Here is a 21,559-nt window from a genome sequence, read left to right on the forward strand (position 1 = left end):
CCACCAAGCTGTGTTTGTGTATTGTGACACGTGAGAAAAGGTTGTTGCAAACTAAGATAGTAGTTCCCCTGGTGCCTAACACACTTTCTCAGACCTAGTCTGCCAAGCCTTCATAAACAATAGAAGGATGACGAGAACCTCTGTTTTCACAAGCGACAAACCTCATGAGCTTTGGAAAGAGGGAGAAAAAAAACTCTGAGTAGAGAGCTTGCTACTTCTTGGGCAAGAATTGTCAAATGGTCAGATTATTGTGTGTTTTTATTTGCCATGCTACTGTATGTATCTCAATGTGTAAATGGCCTTTTTAACGATTTTTAGCACAGTGATGTAAAAAAGACATTGACATGACTCCTTGTAGTATCTCTGCTATCTGGCCTTAGCAACTACAGACTGAATGCTACCTGCCATTGCCTTTGAGAGATGCACAGGAAATGAAATTGGGTTTTGATTTTCATCCGATTTCATCTTGGTATAGACTGACTGTTCGGTTGACTGGCAGACTGATGACACTGATTTAATCCTCTACCGCCAGCTTTGAGCTGTTCTGCCAAAGAGTACCACTGGGATTAAGGATTCCTCCTATCCTCTGCATGTGTGTTCTTCCTGCTTCAAATGATCGACTGACTCCAAATTACGTCAAAGAAATGGTGTCATTGAGAAAGAGTGGGAAGTGAGTGAGCTTAGTATAATTTCACAAATATCAAATTTCTTGTTTCCTGGGAAATCAAGCGATGCATTATCGACATTTTTATGTCGTTAAACCCAGAACCAAAATAAAATAAGAATGGTTTGGATAGATGCATTGTTGGACTAGCAGAAATAATTCAAAATACAATCTGGTCAGACATAGCACACATTTTTCTTTAGGTTTGTGGCCTTAAGCAATGCTTGCTTATGAAAAAAATATTCACCAATCTCAATAAAGGGTTTACAAAAGAAAAAAAGGAATATACACTGGAAGTTAAGTGAAGAGATAAACACATTCAAAGCAGTAGGATATAACGTGCCCTATATTTTCCAATGTACAATCAACGATTGCAGCATTTTCAAGGAGCTCTAAGAAGTAGCCATTTTAATACCATTGAATGGATGGATGGATGGATGGATGGATGGATGGATGGATGGATGGATGGATGGATGGATGGATGGATGGATGGATGGATGGATGAGAAATAAATGAACAAACGAACGAACAAATGAATAAGTAAATGAACGAATGAATGAATCAGCGCAGCAGCATAGGACAAGGAAAATTCCTCCTTTTGTCTCAGAACAGATTTTTTTTACTTGTGTGAAAAATATGATTGATGCATGATGTTTTTTTGTTTTTTTACGACATTGAGACACACTAAACTTGTAAGATGGTCATGATTTTTCCAAATCAGGTATGTGGGCCTTTATTTCGAGGCCTCTGCTCACCGTGTGTAATTGTCAAACATTGTTTTAAAAAAAACACACACACACAGAGGAGTTAGAGTCTTATATCTGTGCAAATCTGCAAGACTTTCCCATCAATGTGCAGAAAGCATCACACTAAGTCAACACATCTGTCACTGGGCAGCCCCACTCGCTTACTCCACCTCATCATCTATTCATCCCTCCCTGCTTCCATCCATCCCCCTCCCACAAGCCACCCATCTGCTCCTCTCAAACCACCACCTCCCCCTTACACGCCCTCCTTTCCTCACATCACTCCTGGCCTCCCCCTGCAGCAAGACAAATGGAATGGTCTTGCTCATGAAACAGGGCAGAGGCAGACTGTACCATTATGCCCCAGATAGGAAGGACGCAGCAGAGACTGCTGCTGCAACAAGAGAGAGAGTGAGACCGACAGACAGATAGAGAAAGAGAGGCGAGATCTATCCTTTGCTTTTCTAATCCCTCAGCTCTGTCTGCGTCCTGCCTTTGTAGTCAAAGTAATGCTCTCTCTACGTACACTGTTCAAGCTCCAGATTCACATTTTAGGGTGATTACCGAACTATGAGATAGATTTTTTGTGAGAGCGTGACGCCAATGAAAATTCGTAAACTTCAGGTTGACTCCTTTCTGGTAAGTCAACTATTTGTCATGTATTTAATTTGAAATGAATGAAGACAAGTGTTTTTATTGAAGCATTATTTGAGTTCAAAGATGTATGAGATGGCTATGAAATGCAAGACAAATATTTAAAGTATTTTCTTATTCCAATAGATGAAATTTGTCAATATTCTTTATGTAACAATGCATGCAATGTAGTTCTATTTTATTTAATGTGACAACGCGTTGCGCATAAATACTGCAGATGCAATTGTATGGAAACAAGTCAAACTATTTTGGCTATTATGTGACAATAATTTGAATGTTACAAACTGTCAAGAAGCACAGAGGCAAAGATTGCGTGCCAGTTTTATGCAAGAAATATGCACGTTGAAAACACTCAAACCTTATTTTACAGCATCTGTTCAATGGTACCTGATGGCATATTGTGTATAATATTCTTCCTTTGCCACACTCTCACATCAAAAGCTGCATTTGTAATGGACCACTACAAACTGTTTGAAGTCTTGCATTTTAATAAAAGCCTGTATTTCTTGACAGAAGGTAACAGAACAAGACTATTTTAAACCCATCTTAAAGGTTTTAAAAAGCTTGATGCCGACTCTTCCAGTCTCAAGTGTAACCTTTTATAAAACTCATCTTAATGTTAACGTTTAACTCCAGAAAATGATCATTTGAATACTTTATTTCAATTGCCAACTTCAATTAAAGAGACACACACAAACTATAATCATGAAACCTTAACCCTGTGACTGAGTGGCGACACATCCGGAGTCCGCTTGGGTTGCCTTCATGCATGACCCAAATGAGGACAAGCTTTATAGAAAATGAATAGATGGAAAGATGGGATGGATAGATTCAATAGTTTTATTACTTTTGTTATCGACTGGGAGATATCACATGGTTCATGAGGCGTGAGATACACAAGGGGGGTGAGAGTAGCGGAAGGCTTTAGCTCCCAACCTGCTGAGTTGCGGGATGGGCGTGGACAGTAGACCAACAGTGAAGGGGCGCTACAAAATAATGCCCATCATTAATAGAAAAGGCACCAGAACAAACTTCCATTGTTCTAGCTCGGATCTGGTGATGCTGCTTATAACATCCAGCAGGTTACTTCAGCTCCAATTTGATTCAGTAGACTGCACTATTGCTTAATGTGTGTGTGTGTGTGTGTGTGTGGTGGTGGGGGGGTGGGGGGAGGTGGAGAGTCTTCCTGCTGTAGCTAGGAACATGATGCATTATTAATTGTGTCTAAATGACTCGGCTGACTCTTCAGCTTCCCCATTTCATATCCATCACAGCCCTAAGCAGCACTGTTTTTTGAGCACATCACTTGCAATTTTCAAAACTAAAAGCCCCTTGAGAACATTTTTTTCCCTTGCAATACAAACTATAAGCTATCAGGTGTTGTTGTGTTTAAAGGTTGCGGTATGATGCGGATATAGAAAGGCTTTGAGGTATACGCAGTCAAAGTATTATATAAACAGCAGCCCCCTCAACATACCTCATCCCGCTGGCGTTCATTTCAGTCTCTCACAGGCTGCTCAGTGAAAGCTGCATGACAGTAGAACAGCTGCAGTCCTGTTTTGGGACGTACTTCACTTTTTAATGAGTCTATGTGGTCCAATTCTACAAAGTCTTTTTTAATTGTGTTATTGCTGAATTCGTACAGCACTGTATAAATAGCATTCTCACGTTGTCTCGTACTATGTAAACCTGAAGTCTAAATCCAGTCAAATAGAATATTAAATATATTTAATCTGGGTAAAGTTAAAGAGGTGATGGAGGATCTTTGGAACCTGGAAGTACTGAGGGCCATTGAAGGGAACTTTAGAATTTATTCTTCTCAACGTTGTTTTCTGCCTATTCCCTCACTCACTCATTAAAGTGGAAAAGCACTGATTTATGAATATTTCCAAAGCTAAAATCCCCATGGGAATTTTTTCCCCCCACCAGTTTGCGTCACAATCAGCAAATCAAAACAAGGCATCTACGTGTTTGTGAAATTCATCATTACCTCAATGAACATCAGATTTTAGGCAATCGCCTCTGGCTGATAAAGTATTAGCTAAAATCATTATGGCTGTTTCTCTATTTCCGGTGTACTTACGATTTAGTTTTATTCTGATTTATTTGACCACATTGTGTTATTTAGGACTCAGATCCCATTTGAATGCACTTTTTAAATAATCCCACAATTTTAAGTGGATTCTATTGTTCAAATGATATTTTAGGCGCAGTCTCACGATAAGTATTAGGATCTCCACATCACACAGATTAAAATTGACGTATGTATGAATGATGTTAGAGCTTCAGTAAAAATGTTAGTTGTTTCCTGGCTGTGAGTGAGCGACTTCATGCAAAGTCACATGTGTAGCTGGTGGGAGGGTTACCTAATAAACTTAAAACAACTACTCTGCACTGAATAAAAATCTGCTCTGAATCTGAGACAAAATGGACCTCAGGAATCAGACTTCAGTGGATCTTTAAGATATTGCAGCAGTGTGAAACGTACAGGATGACTGATCAATGATAAATGCTGATGTTATTTTGTTTACCATGATAATGTTAATCCTCAGGCTTCATGGGTACCCTGGAAAACAAATACGTACCTCTAAAAGCGCGTGTTTGTTGTGCTCACTTCTGCGATCAATGTGTGCTGGTACGTGACAATAATTGTTTTTTGTCCATTGACATTCAGGTGAATGATGATAGGCCTTCAAAACGGAATGCTTATTTGTTATGTTTTTGGGATGCTGTTCCATATTTTGCACTTGGGTAAAAATGTGGATAATAGAATGTGGAAAATCCCAATCTTAGATATCAACTGGAAATTGTTGATTAAAACAATTGTTTCCTCAAGTTGAGCATACTCTATACTGTAAGATATCTCGTGGACTCACTTGTTAGGTCTCAATGTTTTTTGAAAGTTATCATGACAATATCAAACTAAAACAAGTATGTGTGCTAAAGGTTTATTGTTAATTAAGCATGAATTAACATATTTTTTCTTTTTTAATGTAATCTTTACTTATCAAGCAATTGGACTGAGAAGACTGCGATTATAGCTAGGTCTCTGCAAAGAAAGGAAGAAGTGCTTCTGTCAGATTGCCTTGAAGGTTTTTATTCTACAAAAATTTCTGTACTAATCCACAGGGAAGCACTTAGACAGAAAAACTAACAGCATACTTCCATACTATTGTATAGATGAATTTAATACTCTTCAAGGGTTTAGACTGATGTGAGCCCAGAGTGAATGCAGCATTGGTTGAACAACAAGCCTGGGAGGGGACCAAGCGTTCATTTAATATACATGAAGGCACACACTGCACCTGCAACATTTATAACCCAGAAGGGTGGAAGGAAACAGATTTGGGGGAGGGGTTGTATACACTTTTTGTGAAATATCGTCTTAATTGGCAGGGAGATAGATGGTCAACACATCTCTTAGTGTGGAAAACATGCAACACCCCATAGAAAGCTGGGGTTCAAACCCAGAACCTTTAAAAGTGACACAGATATGTACACGCTCCGCCCTCCTCCCCAGAAATCATCTAGTTGAATGAATTATTCACAAGTGAATCTTTCATCTTCTTTCGAAGACATAGTCAATCGTTTCGACTTTGTGGGAGGGCCCAAAGGAAGGCTCTTACCTGTCTCTGCGTGACTGTACCCCAGTATACAAAGTAAGGCTCTTAAAATGCACGGTGTGATGAGTTGGGTGTGAAAAGACCTTGACTGGATCAAACAAAGCTGGAACATCATACAACCCTAACCCTCAAAGGAACAAACAGTTGTATCTGGACCTACAGTGGGGACTTGTCCAACGTAATCCATCTCTTACAACAATCACTATTACAATATAATTATACGAGATACCACCAGTACCATAAAAAAAACCAATATGCAAATTTTTTATCCTTGACCAACCAATCAGAGGATGGAAAAATGTTGACATTATCGAGGACCTGTGAAAAAAACTTGAAGTCTGGTTGTTGTAGAAACGGTCCTGTTGCTAATAATTGAAGTTACATTGGCCTGCACTAAAGAGGATTAAAAACGCACAATACGCAAAATGAACTTTGTAGACAGATGTATTCATGATGCAGATCAGCTTCCACATCTGTTTGGATGAGCAATCAAGTTTGCTGCACTCACAAACCTTCAGTATATCAAGCTCATTGAGTACTTATTAGTTTTGACAGTATATGTGAGAGCATGCATGCATGCATGTGGGTTTTGCATGTTCTTGTGTGCAGTCCGTATCAACTTAAAAGCTAATGAACCATCAGATTCCAACCTGACTGAGCATCTGTTCCTGACAAAACCCATTTCCTGAGCCACTAATTAAAGGATGAGGTTGCAGAAAAACAGATGAAGAACAGAAAATAGATTTCCGTTGATACGTACGTACGTACTGTAGATGCATCCATGAGTTTCTTTATGCTAAATAAATGAAACATTTTCATCTCACTTTCACAGAACATGGCTAGAGTTTTTTTCAGAAACCATATTCTTTCAGAAGGAAATTAAGAACAGATCCTGACCGCTCAACACGGTTGAGTTCCCACACATGGATCTTTGTTCTTATGATAGCCCACTCATTGTAATTTTTTTTTTCCTCAGCACACCAATTTCAGCTTTTGTATTAGTCTTGTGTGGAAAATGATTTTACCAATAAAGTGGAGCCTACATTTTGCCTCCTTTGAAAATACATTATCTAGCAGAAAATAATGGGATTTAAATGAATTCTTTACGGGGCCAAGTATTGTATAGGTTCATTTTAGTAGCATTTTATCAATTGAAAGCAAGCTATATATAATAGTGGACTGGGAATAAAGACAAGTGACCGCTCATAAGGACATGATGCACTGCATGCAGGAGCCTAACTCATGGATGCTGCATGTTAGGTGCAGCCATATTGTTTCATGACTGGACGGCAATGTAGATTACCAGTGCTTCAGCTTTTACATTGCATTAGATTGGTAAAGTATGAAAACACACATTTGGGACTGTGACATGCTTGGAATCAGACAATTATCTAATTACAACTTGTTGAAACTGGCAGTACATGCTGCTGACTTTATCGGATTAATTATGTGCATTATTCAAAGATGGAGGGCAGATAAGGTCTGGCGACAATGGCGAGCCGATGACGCTGCCAGAATTTAATTTCCTGCTGCCTATCCGTCAGTAGCGAATACCCCGTACATAATGATGGAAGGTTGGATCATTGCTGGTCAACTGTTAGTCAGATAAATCATTATTGTGTTAACTCTATTTTCTGTGACTTTGTTTTGTTACTGATTGCTTTGACGTAAGCAAATAAGAAGTAAACAATCAACCCATACAATAGGTAAACATTATGTTGTTTTTTTCAGAAATATCTTTCAGATTTATCTGGTACCTTTTGCAACTGGGACAAGATTTAATCTTGCATGCACATTTAATCCCAAAAAAGGAAACCAGTACTCATCAATAAAAGGAATATCAACAAGGTTTTATGATTCTGCGGTACTGTATGTAACCGCCAGCCCGGATGCCAACACTGGCAGCGGAGCTTTGTTAGACTCTACTGGGCCCCCAAACATGTTTCAACGCTGCCCGGTGTTCATGTTTCATGTGTAGAAAGCCTTGACACAAAGTGAGAATTGCAAGTGACCCCGTCAGAACATGAAGGGTACATACTGGGTTCTGTGGTTTTCCGCGGGCCAAACCATATTGTTCCTTTGAGCCTCCGTGCCTAAACAGCCCCGTCCCCTTATAGGTGGCTATGAGAAAACATACAGGAGGGTCATACAGGGGTCAAAAATGGGCAAAATCTCATAGTGGTCTACGTTTCTGGCAGTATACAGTGGGGCTGTTGCGGCACCCAGGAGCATAATGTAAATGTAACATGTGAAAGACTGTATTGTGGTTTGATAATTACATTTTTTTTCTTCTGTCTTCAGGTTTGGATATTGAAAACAAATATTTCATTTCTCTGAAGTCACCCAAACACCACTGCAGCTACTGAAATCAGGTCTTAAGACATTCAGGCATGCATGATTACACACTCGCTGCAAGAAAGCAACAAATGCAAGTGTGACCAACGGATCAGATATTTTCAAGTAATTGACACATCATGCTCTAACTGAAGGCTCACAGTTTACACCCTTGAAACGTCACACAGGCTGCCGATTCTTCCCACAAATCACAGACGTTTCCACTTGTTCCGATTAGTCTATCAGCATAGAGAAGGTAGAACCAGATAGGATGGCCGACCGCTACCAAAACAACATATACCACCAAAGCGACGGCGACAGCTATGGGACTTATGGAGAAGGTGATGGAGGTGGTCACGATGGATATGGCTACCAGGCCGAATATCCCCCCCAAGAAGAGGACGCTGCCAGTGATGCGACTGAAGGTCATGATGAAGAAGACCAAATGTATGAAGGAGAATATCAAGGGATACCACATCCTGATGAGGTGAAGGCCGCACAGAGGGCTGCGAGGTGAGGAGACACATTTACCATGACGGGAATCCCCCTAAATAGTAGCAACATAGCTTAACATAGCTGATGTATGCTCAATTATTTTTCACCGGAAGTATATATCATGTTGCGTTCTATGGATTTATGTCTGGAATTAAAAAATAAAAACAATAGTCCATCTGAACACTTAGTGAATACTTCAAGTCCACTTTTTCTACATTTTATCTTACAGCCTCATTCCAAAGTGGAATAAATTTATTTATCTCAAAATTATACTCAACATGTACGTATATTGTCAACATGCAAAGCTTGAGGCATTATATTGAAGAAGACTTGAAACAGCATGCTGTACCATACTGCACGACGGCTAATATATGTAAGATTTGGCCAAAACATCCAAAAACAGTAATTATGGGATGTTTTGTGTACCATTGAGGGGATCAAATGAATTTTGAAACAAGGCTGATGTGGGAAAACTGTAAAGCAAAGACTTTCCAGATGCACGTTGAACTCATGTAAAATGAATAGAGAACTAATTGCAGTAATAAAATCTAGTTTTTAGTATAGTAGAAAGAAAACTAATTTGAGTCTTAATAGTCATTCTGTCCAATTAACATCATGTATCATTTTAATGTTAATGTGAGCTCATTAGGGAGTGATTCCACCTCAAGATTTGTTCTCCTTTTTTGTGCAATCTCAGGGCAAAGTCTCGAGCTGGCGGTGCACTCACCGAACTGCAGGAGTTATCGGAACAGTATGAGGATATCATGGAAGACTGTGGCCATGGAAAGTTCCAGTGGACGCTCTTCATGGTGCTGGGCCTGGCTCTCATGGCTGATGGGGTGGAATGTTTTGTGGTTGCCTTTGTTCTGCCATCTGCCGAAAAGGACCTGTGCCTGTCCAATGCAGAGAAGGGGATGTTGGGTAAGGTTGATTGTCTTACTGATTTGATACTGGCTTACCTGTTATGTGTGCTCTTTGATTTCGTCTAATCCGCGAGTCAATATATTCCTGCATTCCAAACGGGTGTGTGTATTGACATATCCTGTAGTGCTCGTTTCAGACAATTTAAAACATTTCCTTGGTGTTTTAAAACCAAGTCTGTGATAAGAATCTGATTACCCAAAGGATCAAGAAATGCAAGATACGATCAATGATTTTAATTCTTTAAGAGCCACATTTTCTCATTTGCAAATAAGTCTTTTTTTTTACGTGCTTGGCTTGCACACCTTCTAGCTCAGCGGATTCTCCCGTCAAATTGCTGACACACCCTCCGTTAGGAACCTGGAAATGTGTAGGCAAACACCAAAGAGGCATGACTCAATAAAGTCTGAGGCTGGCTGTAAATCATGGAATATTGGGTTTTCCAGAGACTTGTCATTGTACTGACACCTTGGGAAAGCAGAGCGCATTTTGCTTCAATTGTTAGGAACATTGCTGTTGTAGAATGAGCAGCAGAGCTGAGTCGCAGGTTTGTGCCCATGAAGAATTTTCAAAAAAAGCTGGTGACAAGCAGATTATTTTGCTGTTGCCGTTGACTCTCGTTTTCAGGTTCTGTACATGTGGAGGAATATTATGATGAGCTTGAGTTCAGAAGTGTGGAGAGGAACCGAAGAATGCCACAATACGCTAATTGCTGCACTGATATAGTAACAACTTTTGGTGGAGGCAGTTTGATCATGGTCCGTGACTGGGTGTCAGTAATGTGGAGTATTGTTGATGCAGTAAATCCCCAAATGAGTCTGGTTTTCTGAGGTAGCAGAAATAAAACTGCTTGCTTGCAGGAGATTGCATGCAGTCTTCATTGCTTTACATATTGAGGGCTTACTTGAGTTGCTTATTTGTATTCTACAAGTTATGCAGGGCATGGTTAGAAGTGGAAGTGCGTATTTGTACAACTGACATTCATGCAACTGTGAGGAAAGAGTAGGATAGAGGCTGAGCCATCAAATTCCACTGGGAGAGAAAAGTGAGAAACAAACAACAGCAGAAACAAGAAAACAAATAGCAGTCAAATGCAGACAGGGGGATACAGAAACAACTTGTGTGTGAATGAATAAGCAGGGGAGTGGATGGCAAAGGGAAATGGAGATGTGACGTGAAGAAATATGGGTGGAGGAAAAAGCCTGCTGCAGTGCGGTCGTCATGAACTATTTCAGTCGTAGATCAAATGCTCGAAAATGGAGTCTGGTCAGACATTAACACTATGACAGTATTCATAAGTAATGTTCTGATGTGTTTTCATACATTCACTTAACATGTATGCAGCCTAATAAAAGAATCTTAAGATGAATAGTCACAGCTATAGCTCGACCCCTGTTGTATGACCATCTGCACACTGGTGTTGTGTTTCCAGAATTAGTTTGATGCAACAAATAGATAAAGAGAATGATCTGCCCACAACTCTCTTGAATAACTTGAGAAAATTCTGTAATTCCATTTGCCACAGACAAGCTCCTTCCTTCACCCAGATATATTGAGATCACATCCCATAATTTAATCACATCTTTCAAATTCATTGATCTACCTCACAGTCAGCTGATCTACGTTCGAATCTCGGCTTTATTCTCACCCATGTTGTCTTTCTGCAGCAACGTGTCTTACTTGAATGACAGGAAAACAGATACAGGCTTGCACAGTTCACATCACACGGAATCATGGTGCTAAATTACCTGGAGTGCGGAGTGAGTGGCTATTTTTTATGATGATCGGACCGGGGTGGGATCCGGAAGAGTCACGCGCGGTGGCCCTTGCTGTGATGTTGTCATGGAGAAGTGGATTCCAGTGGCAACCCAAGAAGCTCTGGTGAAGTCCTTTCTCAAAAGGGTTAATACACTGTTGGAAAATAATGGACAAAACATATTGACACTTAAGGACAAACACTTATTGACACAAGTTTGGACATTTTTACATCGGGGTGTCACGTGCCTGTGTTACCTGCCACCCAGCCAGTCACTTCCATTGACGTCACATGCTCACAGCCACACCCACGAAATCAAGTAATCAGCTGCAACAGTCCCTTGTTAGTGAACGCTACTTAAACCTGCCACTACCTGCTTTTCTCTGTCAGTCTGTCCCGTGATGCCACTCGTTGCTCCCGGCGCTTGACCCCTCTGACTCCCGTTGCCAACATTGCTCATGTACTGACCTGTCTGCCGCCCACCCTGACCACTTGCCCATTTCTGACCACGTCTCGCTAGCCGCCCGGCCTGACCTCCTGCTTGGTCAGGACGGGCGGCCGCACCTGTCGTTCAGCTTCTTCCTCTGCAGCCTCTGTTCCCGGAATTCAAGCGCCGCCGGTTCCTGACGCTATGGACTGATGCATCTGCGGAGTAGTGATCCGCTTCTGTAATTGGTTGTCCTGTCCTGTCTGTCACAAGGGACATGTCCATTTTGTTGCCAGTGGCTTAGGCAATGCGTGTGTTGAGGTATTTTGAGGGTACAGTAATTTACCCTGATAAACATGCCTACATTCCTGCAAAGTGTCTTTTTTTTTTTCAATGTTGTCCCACTATGAAGTACCGAAGTTGCCCAAATCTTTTTCCATGCATCTGCCATCATGAGTATGAAAAAGTGCGTTTAATGTCAACCAAATAAATGGCATTTTATGAATGAATGAAACACTCCCTCTTGCTCAAGTTTAACACCTTCTGTTTCTCTCTGCAGGTCTGATTGTCTTCCTGAGTATGATGGTGGGAGCATTCATATGGGGTGGTCTCGCAGACAAAATTGGCCGTCGACGCTGTTTGGTTGTGGCCTTAGCTATAAACTGTGTCTTCGTCTTCCTATCTTCTTTCGCCCAGAGCTATGGCTTCTTCCTCTTCTTCAGGCTGCTGTCAGGCATCGGGTAACTCATGCACTGTACATCAGTACATCACTGGTAACTGTTGTGTTGTTGCCTTCACTTCTTTTTACTCAAGAACTCAGAGGGTTCATACTTCATTATTATCCACTATTGCATGCTTTAATACGTGATTATCTTTGATCAGTATATTGTGGTAGACGTCATATTTACTTTCATATTTACAACCCTACCTCGGCAGTCTGGTGTTTCATAGCAGGGACCAAGTACAATGCTTAAGCTCAAAATAACTCAAATCCATTGGGAACCACACACTCAGAAATCAGGTCACGGCACACCACAAATGATCCCATCTACAAACAGCTTGCACCACATCAATAAATGTCTTGTAGTTATAGCTTATCTGCCGTGTCCTGCCTCATTGTATGTGTGTGTAATAACTATAGACCTACTATGGACTATTAGTATTACTATTTCATCCATGCATTCTTTAATGCTTGTCTTCACTGTTCCATCTGAGTGTACCCTGGAATGGTCACCAATAGAGCACATTCACAGCAGACAATTCACACTCACATTCACGCCCATGCACGATAATAGAGTCTTTAATTAGTCTAACATTAATCCCTGTGGAAAGAAGCTGGGAAACCTAGTAGTCAAACTCCACACTGAAAAGTATCAGTCGAGAACCAAAGTCGTAACCTCTCGATTTATTCATCTCTCTTCTCTCTCTCTAGTAATCCAATTGGCCTTTGTTGTTTTTATGACTCTTAATTCCATTATTCCTTTGAATCAAATCATTTGAAAACAAAATTCCATGCCGATAATGTTTGCAAGCAAAGTTAGTTAAAGGAGTCTTATCTGTTTTTCAGTATCGGTGGCACAGTGCCGATTGTCTACTCGTACTTCTCTGAGTTCCTCCAGATGGACAAGCGAGGAGAGCATCTTTCCTGGTTGTGTATGTTTTGGATGATTGGTGCGATTTTTGCTTCTTTTACTGCCTGGGGAATCATCCCCAGATATGGTAAGATGATTTACTGTCATTGTAGCTACATGTACAGCACAACTTGGCATATAATTCTTCGGTTTAATAATATGTATTTGTGCTTGTGTTTTGCGTAGGTTGGGGGTTCAGTATGGGCACAGACTTCCAGTTCCACAGTTGGAGGTTATTTGTTCTGGTTGCAGCTCTTCCTGCCATCGCCTCTCTCATCGGACTAACATTCATGCCTGAGAGTCCTCGCTTCTTGCTTGAGGTGAGATAGCTACCATGTTTTGGTTCCATGCTCACTTTTGCAAATGTTTTTTGTTTAGTATATAGGTGTTGTGGTTTTTTCAATGAGGCAATCTGCATGACTTGAAAAATCAATTTATGCATAAAGGGGATTCATTACTTTGAATCTACAAGCACAAAGAATAGGAATTTGTTTGTTCTTGTGTTGCTCTATAAACACCAAGAATTTAGTGTGCGGAATTGGTGCTGAAAATGTCATCTTGTTTGGAGCAGAATGCCAAGCACGATGAAGCATGGATGATTCTGAAGCAGGTCCACGACACCAACTGGAGAGCCAAAGGACAGCCGGAAAAAGTCTTCACCGTGAGTCAATACTGTAGATATCCAATAAAGCTATCCAGATGGACATACTGGCCGGGTGTTTGTCTCAAAATGTGCCCACATTCATCTTTGTAGTCAGTCAGGTTTAACTTTTAGGATCATTTTAAAGATGAAACTGAACTATTTTGGGTGGAAAAATTGCATCAGGCATTAACATTCTCAGAACCACCCTGAATATTATAACATGACTGGAGGGCGTCATTTGCAAGAATTTTATGAAAATGGATATCATTGTTGCATTTACATATAATTAGCCTCAGAATTGTGTCAAAAAATGGAGAAATAAGACTCTTTTGCTCATGTTTCACAGTTGGTGATTTTGCAAACATCTGTAAATAGCTGCATTGGCTCAAAAGTTGTCGTCTGAAAGTCTGTCCTATTTGAAGAAATTAAAGATGACATCATTGGAGATGTTGGACAAATTTGATCAACCGTACCTCAGTTCTCCTTTACCTTCTTCAGGTGACTCACATCAAGGCTCCAAAGACAGCAGAGGATGAGTTAATTGAGATTCAAAGTGCTACAGGAACAGCTGTGCAACGCTGGGCTGTCCGCTCACTTACGCTATGTAAACTGGTACGTAAATCACACCCAATACTGTATTTTAAATTGAATAGAGAATACTAATTCAAGTGTATTACATCTCACAACACACGCATTGCTCTTCTGACTTAACGTTGTTCTTCCCGAGCAAACAATAGACCTTATTCCCTAACTGTCTATTTCCTTTCACCAGTTCCAAGAGGCTTTATGTAAACTGAATTATTTATTCATGCATTGTTATATATTCAATTGAAATGGGTAAGGGTTCATTTGACTTACAATTCCCCTGAAGTCCACATATGGGGTACCACCTCCGCCACCTATCACAGCTCAGTTGAAGGGTCGAGCTCCTCGCTGGACGTCTGATGCTCCCAATTAAGCTCCACACATTGCTGAGATGTGCCAGATGAATTCCCTTTTATAGGGAAATAAAAGCAAGGTTAGGGTTAGAGCTTTTTTGATTTTGATTGAATTTTGATGAGTGAATTGGCCAACAAGAGCAGTCTATGAAAATAAAGCCCCACGTGTCTCACCCAGGTGGAGTAGTGATCAGTCCAACGGGTGTACCTCATCTCTCACCAGTCGCCATATGCCATCTGGGATAGATTCCAGCATCCAAACAGAATAAGCTAAATGGATGAATCCTATTAGAGCAGGGGTGTCAAACTCCTTTTTTTCGCGGGCCACATTGTAGTCATAGCTTTTTTCGAAGGGCCATTCTGACTGTCAACCCAAATAAATGTATGAGCACCTCATATTATATACAATAAAAGCTACAAAACAAACTGACAAATAACTCGTTTTCAAATCAGACGAGTAAAAACTGGTCAAATATTAAAAAAAAAAAGATATTAAGTGAAGACAATTTGCAATTCCAGTAATGACACACGAATTTGATGCACAATATGTCTTTGCGGGCCACATAGGATGATATGGTGGGCCGTATCTGGTCCCCGGGCCTTGAGTTTGACACCTGTGTATTAGAGAGTTTAATGTAGATTTTTCTGTCATGTATATTTGTGTTTCATTCCCAGGTATTTGAGAACGTAGCATCTCTCTTTTCTGCTGAGCTGAGGTTTGCTACTCTCTTTATGGCCATCATCTGGTTCTGCATGGCTTTCAGGTTTGCTCACACTGTCGCCCACTGCAGGTGAAACTTGCCACTTATTGCATTTTAAACACCCGCTTTTCTTTTCACACTGCTTTCTCCCAGCTACTATGGCCTATCTGTGTGGTTCCCAGACATGATCAAGCACCTTCAATATGAGGAGTATGAATCTAGAGTCAAGGTAATGTAAGCACCACTCTGCATTCATTGATCTGATAGATTGTGCGTGACCTCTGGCGAGTGAGCTGTTACATCTCAAGGGGCTAAATCAAGAATTTCCACCAACTTTAACAACTTTGTGTAATAAAATAAGGATTACATTTTCATACCCAACTTTTTCTTTCAAGTGCCATTCTCACTTCTCACATATCCCATCTGTGAAATGTTATTTATCTATACAATTGCTCAATTCTGAATATTTGCCTCTGGCTGAAGTTTTTTCTGTCTTCAGGTATTCCATAGAGAAAAAGTAGAGAACTTCCATTTCAACTTTTCTTTAGAGAACCAGGTCCATAAAGAAGGCGAATACATCCATGACAAGTAGGTGCTTCTTTCTCGTTCTCTTAAAGTTGTTTTATTGACATTTATGTGATTTGACATTTAAATACGTAAAACTACGAGGTTGCAGAACTATCAAAATGTTACATTGTTGTAAAGTTGAAATGACTTCAGCTTCTCTCCACAGCCCTGCTCAGTGAAAGCATAGTAAATCATCTTGATGTGACGTGTACAGCTTCTGTAGTTTGAATGCGGCCAGGATCCGATGCCTTTCACTTTGAAAAACATCATAAGCACCTTGTGCGAAGTACACAAGAGTTAATGCATTTCATTTGTTATCCAAAGTGCATGTTGTGCATGTTTGCTCTATGTGATTAATCATTTTGCTCTTGCATAATGGCCAAATACTTACGTTGAGAAGCTGATCAACCTCGTGAGGTTTACGCGTTAATTGCTGATTACTAAAACTGTACAATGTACTTGGAATAGATCGATAAACTGCAATTTCATTTTTTTTCTTTTACAGTGACTAGATTTCTCATCTATACCATGACTTACTGGCTAATATTTTGGCAGTTTAAATATGAGGCCCAGCATCACATTTGCCCATCTCACTTCCTCACAACTTTGTCTCCAGTCCATTGTATTTTGTCCCAATGGCTGGCCTGAAATGTGATTGAAAGAGCCGCCATAAAAAAAACCGATGTAAACACAGAACATGACGTGTGCTATTGCTTGCCTCCATTATATAGTTTACGAGGGATGTGTGTAAAGTTTGAAAGAAAGTTCTGGCAGGTCCCCCAAATATTGTTCTGAACGTGCCTTAACGAACTTTTATTGGATTGTGTAGCGCACGGGTGGTTAGATGAAGACACTGAGAGTTTTTCTTTTTCTTTTATTTGGTCACATTTACTACAACAGTGCAGAGGTTGTGGGTTTGATTCCAGCTCCGGCCTTCCTGTGTGGTGTTTCAAAAACATGCATGGTAGGCCAATTGACCGCTCCAAATTGCCTGTAGGTGTGAGTGTCCGACTCTCCTGTTGCTCATTGTGCAGATTTACCAAACTCGCTGTAGCAGTAAAGAGTGGTTCAGATAATGGATGAAAGGATGGATGGACTTTACATCACCAAATCTATCATCGGGTTTGCTCACAAACAAAGAAAAATATGAATTTCTCTAAAGTGGAAAAAAAAATTGTAGCTGCTATTGGGCTTTACATCATCTGTACGTGACTATATTTAATGACGTTTTCAGGATACAGTATGTGACTACTACTACTGTATATCACCTGACTTCTATGCTATTGCAAAATTGAAAAAAGACAGAATGGGACTTCACTTCAATATAATAACAAGTTTTCCGCTCAAACTATGATACTGCCATGGAGCGCATCACGTATGCATACATGTGTGCATCGTATGGCGATCATATCTTTGCGTGCGACAAAGCTTGTTTGCATAGCAGTTGTGACTGACTGCAATGTATTCCTGAGACCATTCTGCTCATTCTGCAATGCTTCAGCTATAAAAGTCGGAATCCATATTTTTTTTGTCTATTGGCTTGTTTGTGTGTCCCATCCCATGCCCATAGGTTCATCAAAATAGAACTGAGGTCTGTGAAGTTTGAGGACTCATTGTTTGAAGACTGTCTCTTTGAGGACATCAAATCCACTGACACGATGTTTGAGAACTGCACCATACGCAACACTGTCTTCACTAATACAGGTAGGTTCAGGTGAAGCAGCTCATGTTGGTGAGGCTCACTGGTTTGGCTGGTATGTTTACTAAATATCATGGTTGGAGGTAGACAGAAAAATTCATAGCTGTCCCAATACTGTACACCAAGGGACAACACCCTGAATCTCTCTTATGCATTATACTCTGTAGATCTGAAGGAGAAGTTCATTGACTGTAAAATGGAAAACAACACCTTTGAGGACGACAAACGTGGCTGTCACCTAGACACTGGTGAAGAGAATGATGTCCTCATATATCTGGTCAGTTTCCTTGGCAGTCTGGCTGTGTTGCCTGGCAACATCATCTCCGCCCTCTTCATGGAGAAGATCGGCAGAGTCAAGATTATAGGTGATGTGGATCTTACGTTGCTGACCTCTCTGATGGTCATGACTCTTTATATGCAAAAGTCAACCCAAGATCTCCCAATGTCCAATTGGCATATTTACTTAACAGTGGTTTTTAAAATTTAGTCTACCGAGTATTTATTCTAAAAGATGAGTTCAAAACATGGCATTTATTCATCTTTCGGGTGCATCTATGAGAATCTATGTCCAGGGGGAGACTCAACAAGCATATTCAAAGGGAATGAAAAGAGCTGCTTTGACTGGCCATGATTGAAGTCCGCTGTGACCACTCCCATAGTGGCACAGCCCTCCCTTTCACAGATCTGCCGGTTTACACTCGTTTGTGAAATGACCAACTTGTTGAACTTTCCTTTGCGCAGAGATGTGCTGTGTGTTGCGCCAGATTTATGTTAGTCACAAAAATAGAGCACAGAACCTTTCAATTCTAAAGTGGGATTTGTAAAAATCGATTTTGAGTCCAACATTATTAGTAGTTCAGTCAGGCCTTTGTAGTCGGGTTTTAATTGGACTCATCATCTCCTCAGGTGGCTCAATGCTGATCTCAGCAGGCTGTACCTTTTTCCTGTTTCTGAGCTTCAGCCAATCTGCGATCATCGCTCTACAGTGTCTCTTCTGCGGCGTCAGTGTGGCTGCATGGAACGGCATCGAGGTGGTGACAGTAGAGCTCTACCCTGCTTCTAAAAGGTATTTGCCCACTTTTGTCACAACAGGAGAGACATTGTTAACATCGATCAGCATTGAATGAGTTTTAAATAACCAGAAACAAACCCCAGAAGCATGTAATTCAACAGAAGACATGGGTATTGTCTAATTTGTGTCTTTGTCACTTTGCAGGCATGATCACTCAAACCAAGAATAACCTAACTTTTACTGTGGATTAGTGTCACGATTACCTTGATTGTAAATCAATTAATCATGGAATATCAAGCTATTTTAAGGTTGCAAAAAATCTTCTTACATCTGTCTGTATCCCAGGGCAACAGCCTTCGGTGTCCTGAATGCTCTCTGTAAGCTGGCAGCGGTTCTTGGCAGCTCTATCTTCGCCAGTTTTGTGGGCATCTCCAAAGCCATCCCCATCCTGCTATCATTTGTTGCGCTGGTATGCGGCGGCATGGTTGCCCTCAAACTGCCGGACACCCGAGAGAAAATTCTCCAATGAGGTGACTTGAGGTCCAGTATTAAGAGTGTTTAAGACCTACTGTAATTGCTTGATGTTGAAGTCTTGGCAGCACCAATTGACTTTTACTGCACTTTTCTTTCCAAGGCAAGGACGGTAACAACTTCAAATACAAAATGCCATGTTGTACTGATTATTTTTTATTTTGACAATGCGCCTTTTGAGGGGTAGATCAGACAACGTGAGATGAGCTAGATTTAGTTTGTTTCAGTTATCAGGGATGATCTTAAAATAATGTGTGAAAAGAATATGCATACACTAACTTAAATTATGTGCACACTCAGTATGACGCAAATCACAATGTAATTGATCATCATTCCCCATGCTCTGTGTTGAATATGTAATGTGAAATGACATCACAAACTGACAACATAAATTTTGAATTGTCTCACTGGCAGCAAAGTCCATTTTTAAATGTGTTGCAAAAATGATCCTACAATTGTGATTTGATACCCAGCTCGTCCTAATGCTATTCATTGTGTCCTTGTTAAATGTTTACACTTGTCAGTACTCTTAACTAGAGTGACTGGAACATAAGGCAGGATAAACTGTGATAATTAAATCAATAATAATCCACATTTTTAAAATGTACTCAAATCCATGGCTAAATTGCACCGATGCTTTTGTCCCGAGACTTGACAAACAGGTTTTATAAGTGTCGTCAATTATGTACGATTACCATTCATAGCTGCTTTACATTGAAGATGGTTATTTTAGTACTGACACTATTAGAGAGATGTTTTATGTGTTACATATTCACAAGTGCGTTTTCTGTTGTCCTATTATCCCGTTAATGTATCACTCTGGACTTCTCAATTAGTCTCGGTTAATTTATGGAGACAAGTTTGCACCTATACAAACTTGAAAATGAATTGACGGCACATGCATGTACAGTGTGTCAATGACTCCTTACTTAATGTGTGTTTTTTCATGGCTGCAGCAAATAAACACATTCATCTCATGAAAAGTACTTATTTGCACTCAAGATATTTGAATCTCTAATAGTGTCAGTCAAAAAATAACTCACCTTTGTAAAGGCACATCATTTAATACAATTTTGGAAATGACAAACGTGCAGGTGTGTCTAATAGATTGAAAGTGTCCAGTGAATTCTGTTTACAGGCACATTTATTATTGCATTCCGAGCCGCTCCTGCAACTGATGAGCACATCAACACACTGACAATGCACATACCAACATATACGGATGACATTACATGTGTGGGTGATGGAGTTGAATGTTTTATTTTTCTTGTAAAATTTGATGTTGACATGTATTTATTGCAAGCGGTTCCGTGGCGCAATTGGTTGTGTAAGTAACTAACTGCATGTTTGTCTGATGTTTTCTCTTGTTTGTATGTTTGTCAACGTGTGCGGCTCAAAAAATCTCCTCAAATGGTCTGTGCTTCCTCTAAAGCAGGGATTGTCAACGGGTGATCCGCGGCCGTCTAGTAGGCTGTGGTGGTATTGCAGGTGGTCCGCGAAATTGGACATGAAAATTAATTGTAAGAATTTTAAAAATAAGATGTATCTATTATTTACACTTAATTTATTTTCCAGCTAATTTTGTGAATCATTTACCTATACAAATGATGTCAAATGTAGCTGAGATTCCCCAAATTGACATACAGATGCAAATAAATCGCCTGTCCGAATAGTTCATTTCTCTGCATATGACTCTCATCCAAAGAGGGAAAAATGCTGGTTTCGAAATTTTATTCTACATCCTCGGTTAGCTCTGGTTTTGGTTGCTCTGTTGTCTAATGACAAGTGTTGTCATGCACCAGCACATTTACTAGCTTTGGTTAAACTTACATACATGAGCTGTAACCAAACAAAAACTTATAAGCCCTGGGCATACCGCTGCAGAATGAACACATTTACGCCGCTTGGCTTTAAAAGGGCAGGCGACTCCAAAATATTCTTTACAATAATATGTTGTATGTACCCACACTAGACTAAAGATGGCATTCTGACAAATTCGACATCTTTTGAATGAGTTAGGGAGTAAGATATTATATCCATTTGAGGGGGCGGCTATTTTGCCATTTGCCATCGACTGAAAATGATATTCCATAAATAAAACATACATCAGTACACTGTTTTGATTCGATCATAATTGTTGCTGCAGTGAAGGAAAAAAAAGGGCAAATCATCAAACGGTGACAGTATTTTTTTGATGTCATGACACCAATAACCAAA

General features: G+C 40.2%; 1 protein-coding gene across 1 annotated transcript; it reads left to right on the forward strand.

Annotated features, from left to right (window-relative positions):
• Positions 1-1,852: 1,852 nt before the first annotated feature.
• On the forward strand, positions 1,853-19,746 carry LOC133157452 (synaptic vesicle glycoprotein 2B-like). Its single transcript, XM_061283979.1, has 15 exons — positions 1,853-2,049; positions 7,989-8,534; positions 9,214-9,437; positions 12,180-12,360; positions 13,188-13,339; positions 13,438-13,571; positions 13,823-13,912; positions 14,393-14,506; positions 15,508-15,596; positions 15,687-15,762; positions 16,033-16,121; positions 17,671-17,804; positions 17,967-18,164; positions 18,706-18,865; positions 19,157-19,746. The coding sequence occupies exons 2-15, from the start codon at positions 8,293-8,295 to the stop codon at positions 19,338-19,340; spliced, it is 2,067 nt and encodes a 688-aa protein (XP_061139963.1). The 5' UTR covers positions 1,853-2,049; positions 7,989-8,292; the 3' UTR covers positions 19,341-19,746.
• Positions 19,747-21,559: the final 1,813 nt, after the last annotated feature.

Source organism: Syngnathus typhle, linkage group LG7 (genome assembly GCF_033458585.1).
Source record: "Syngnathus typhle isolate RoL2023-S1 ecotype Sweden linkage group LG7, RoL_Styp_1.0, whole genome shotgun sequence".
Lineage (NCBI taxonomy): Eukaryota > Metazoa > Chordata > Actinopteri > Syngnathiformes > Syngnathidae > Syngnathus > Syngnathus typhle.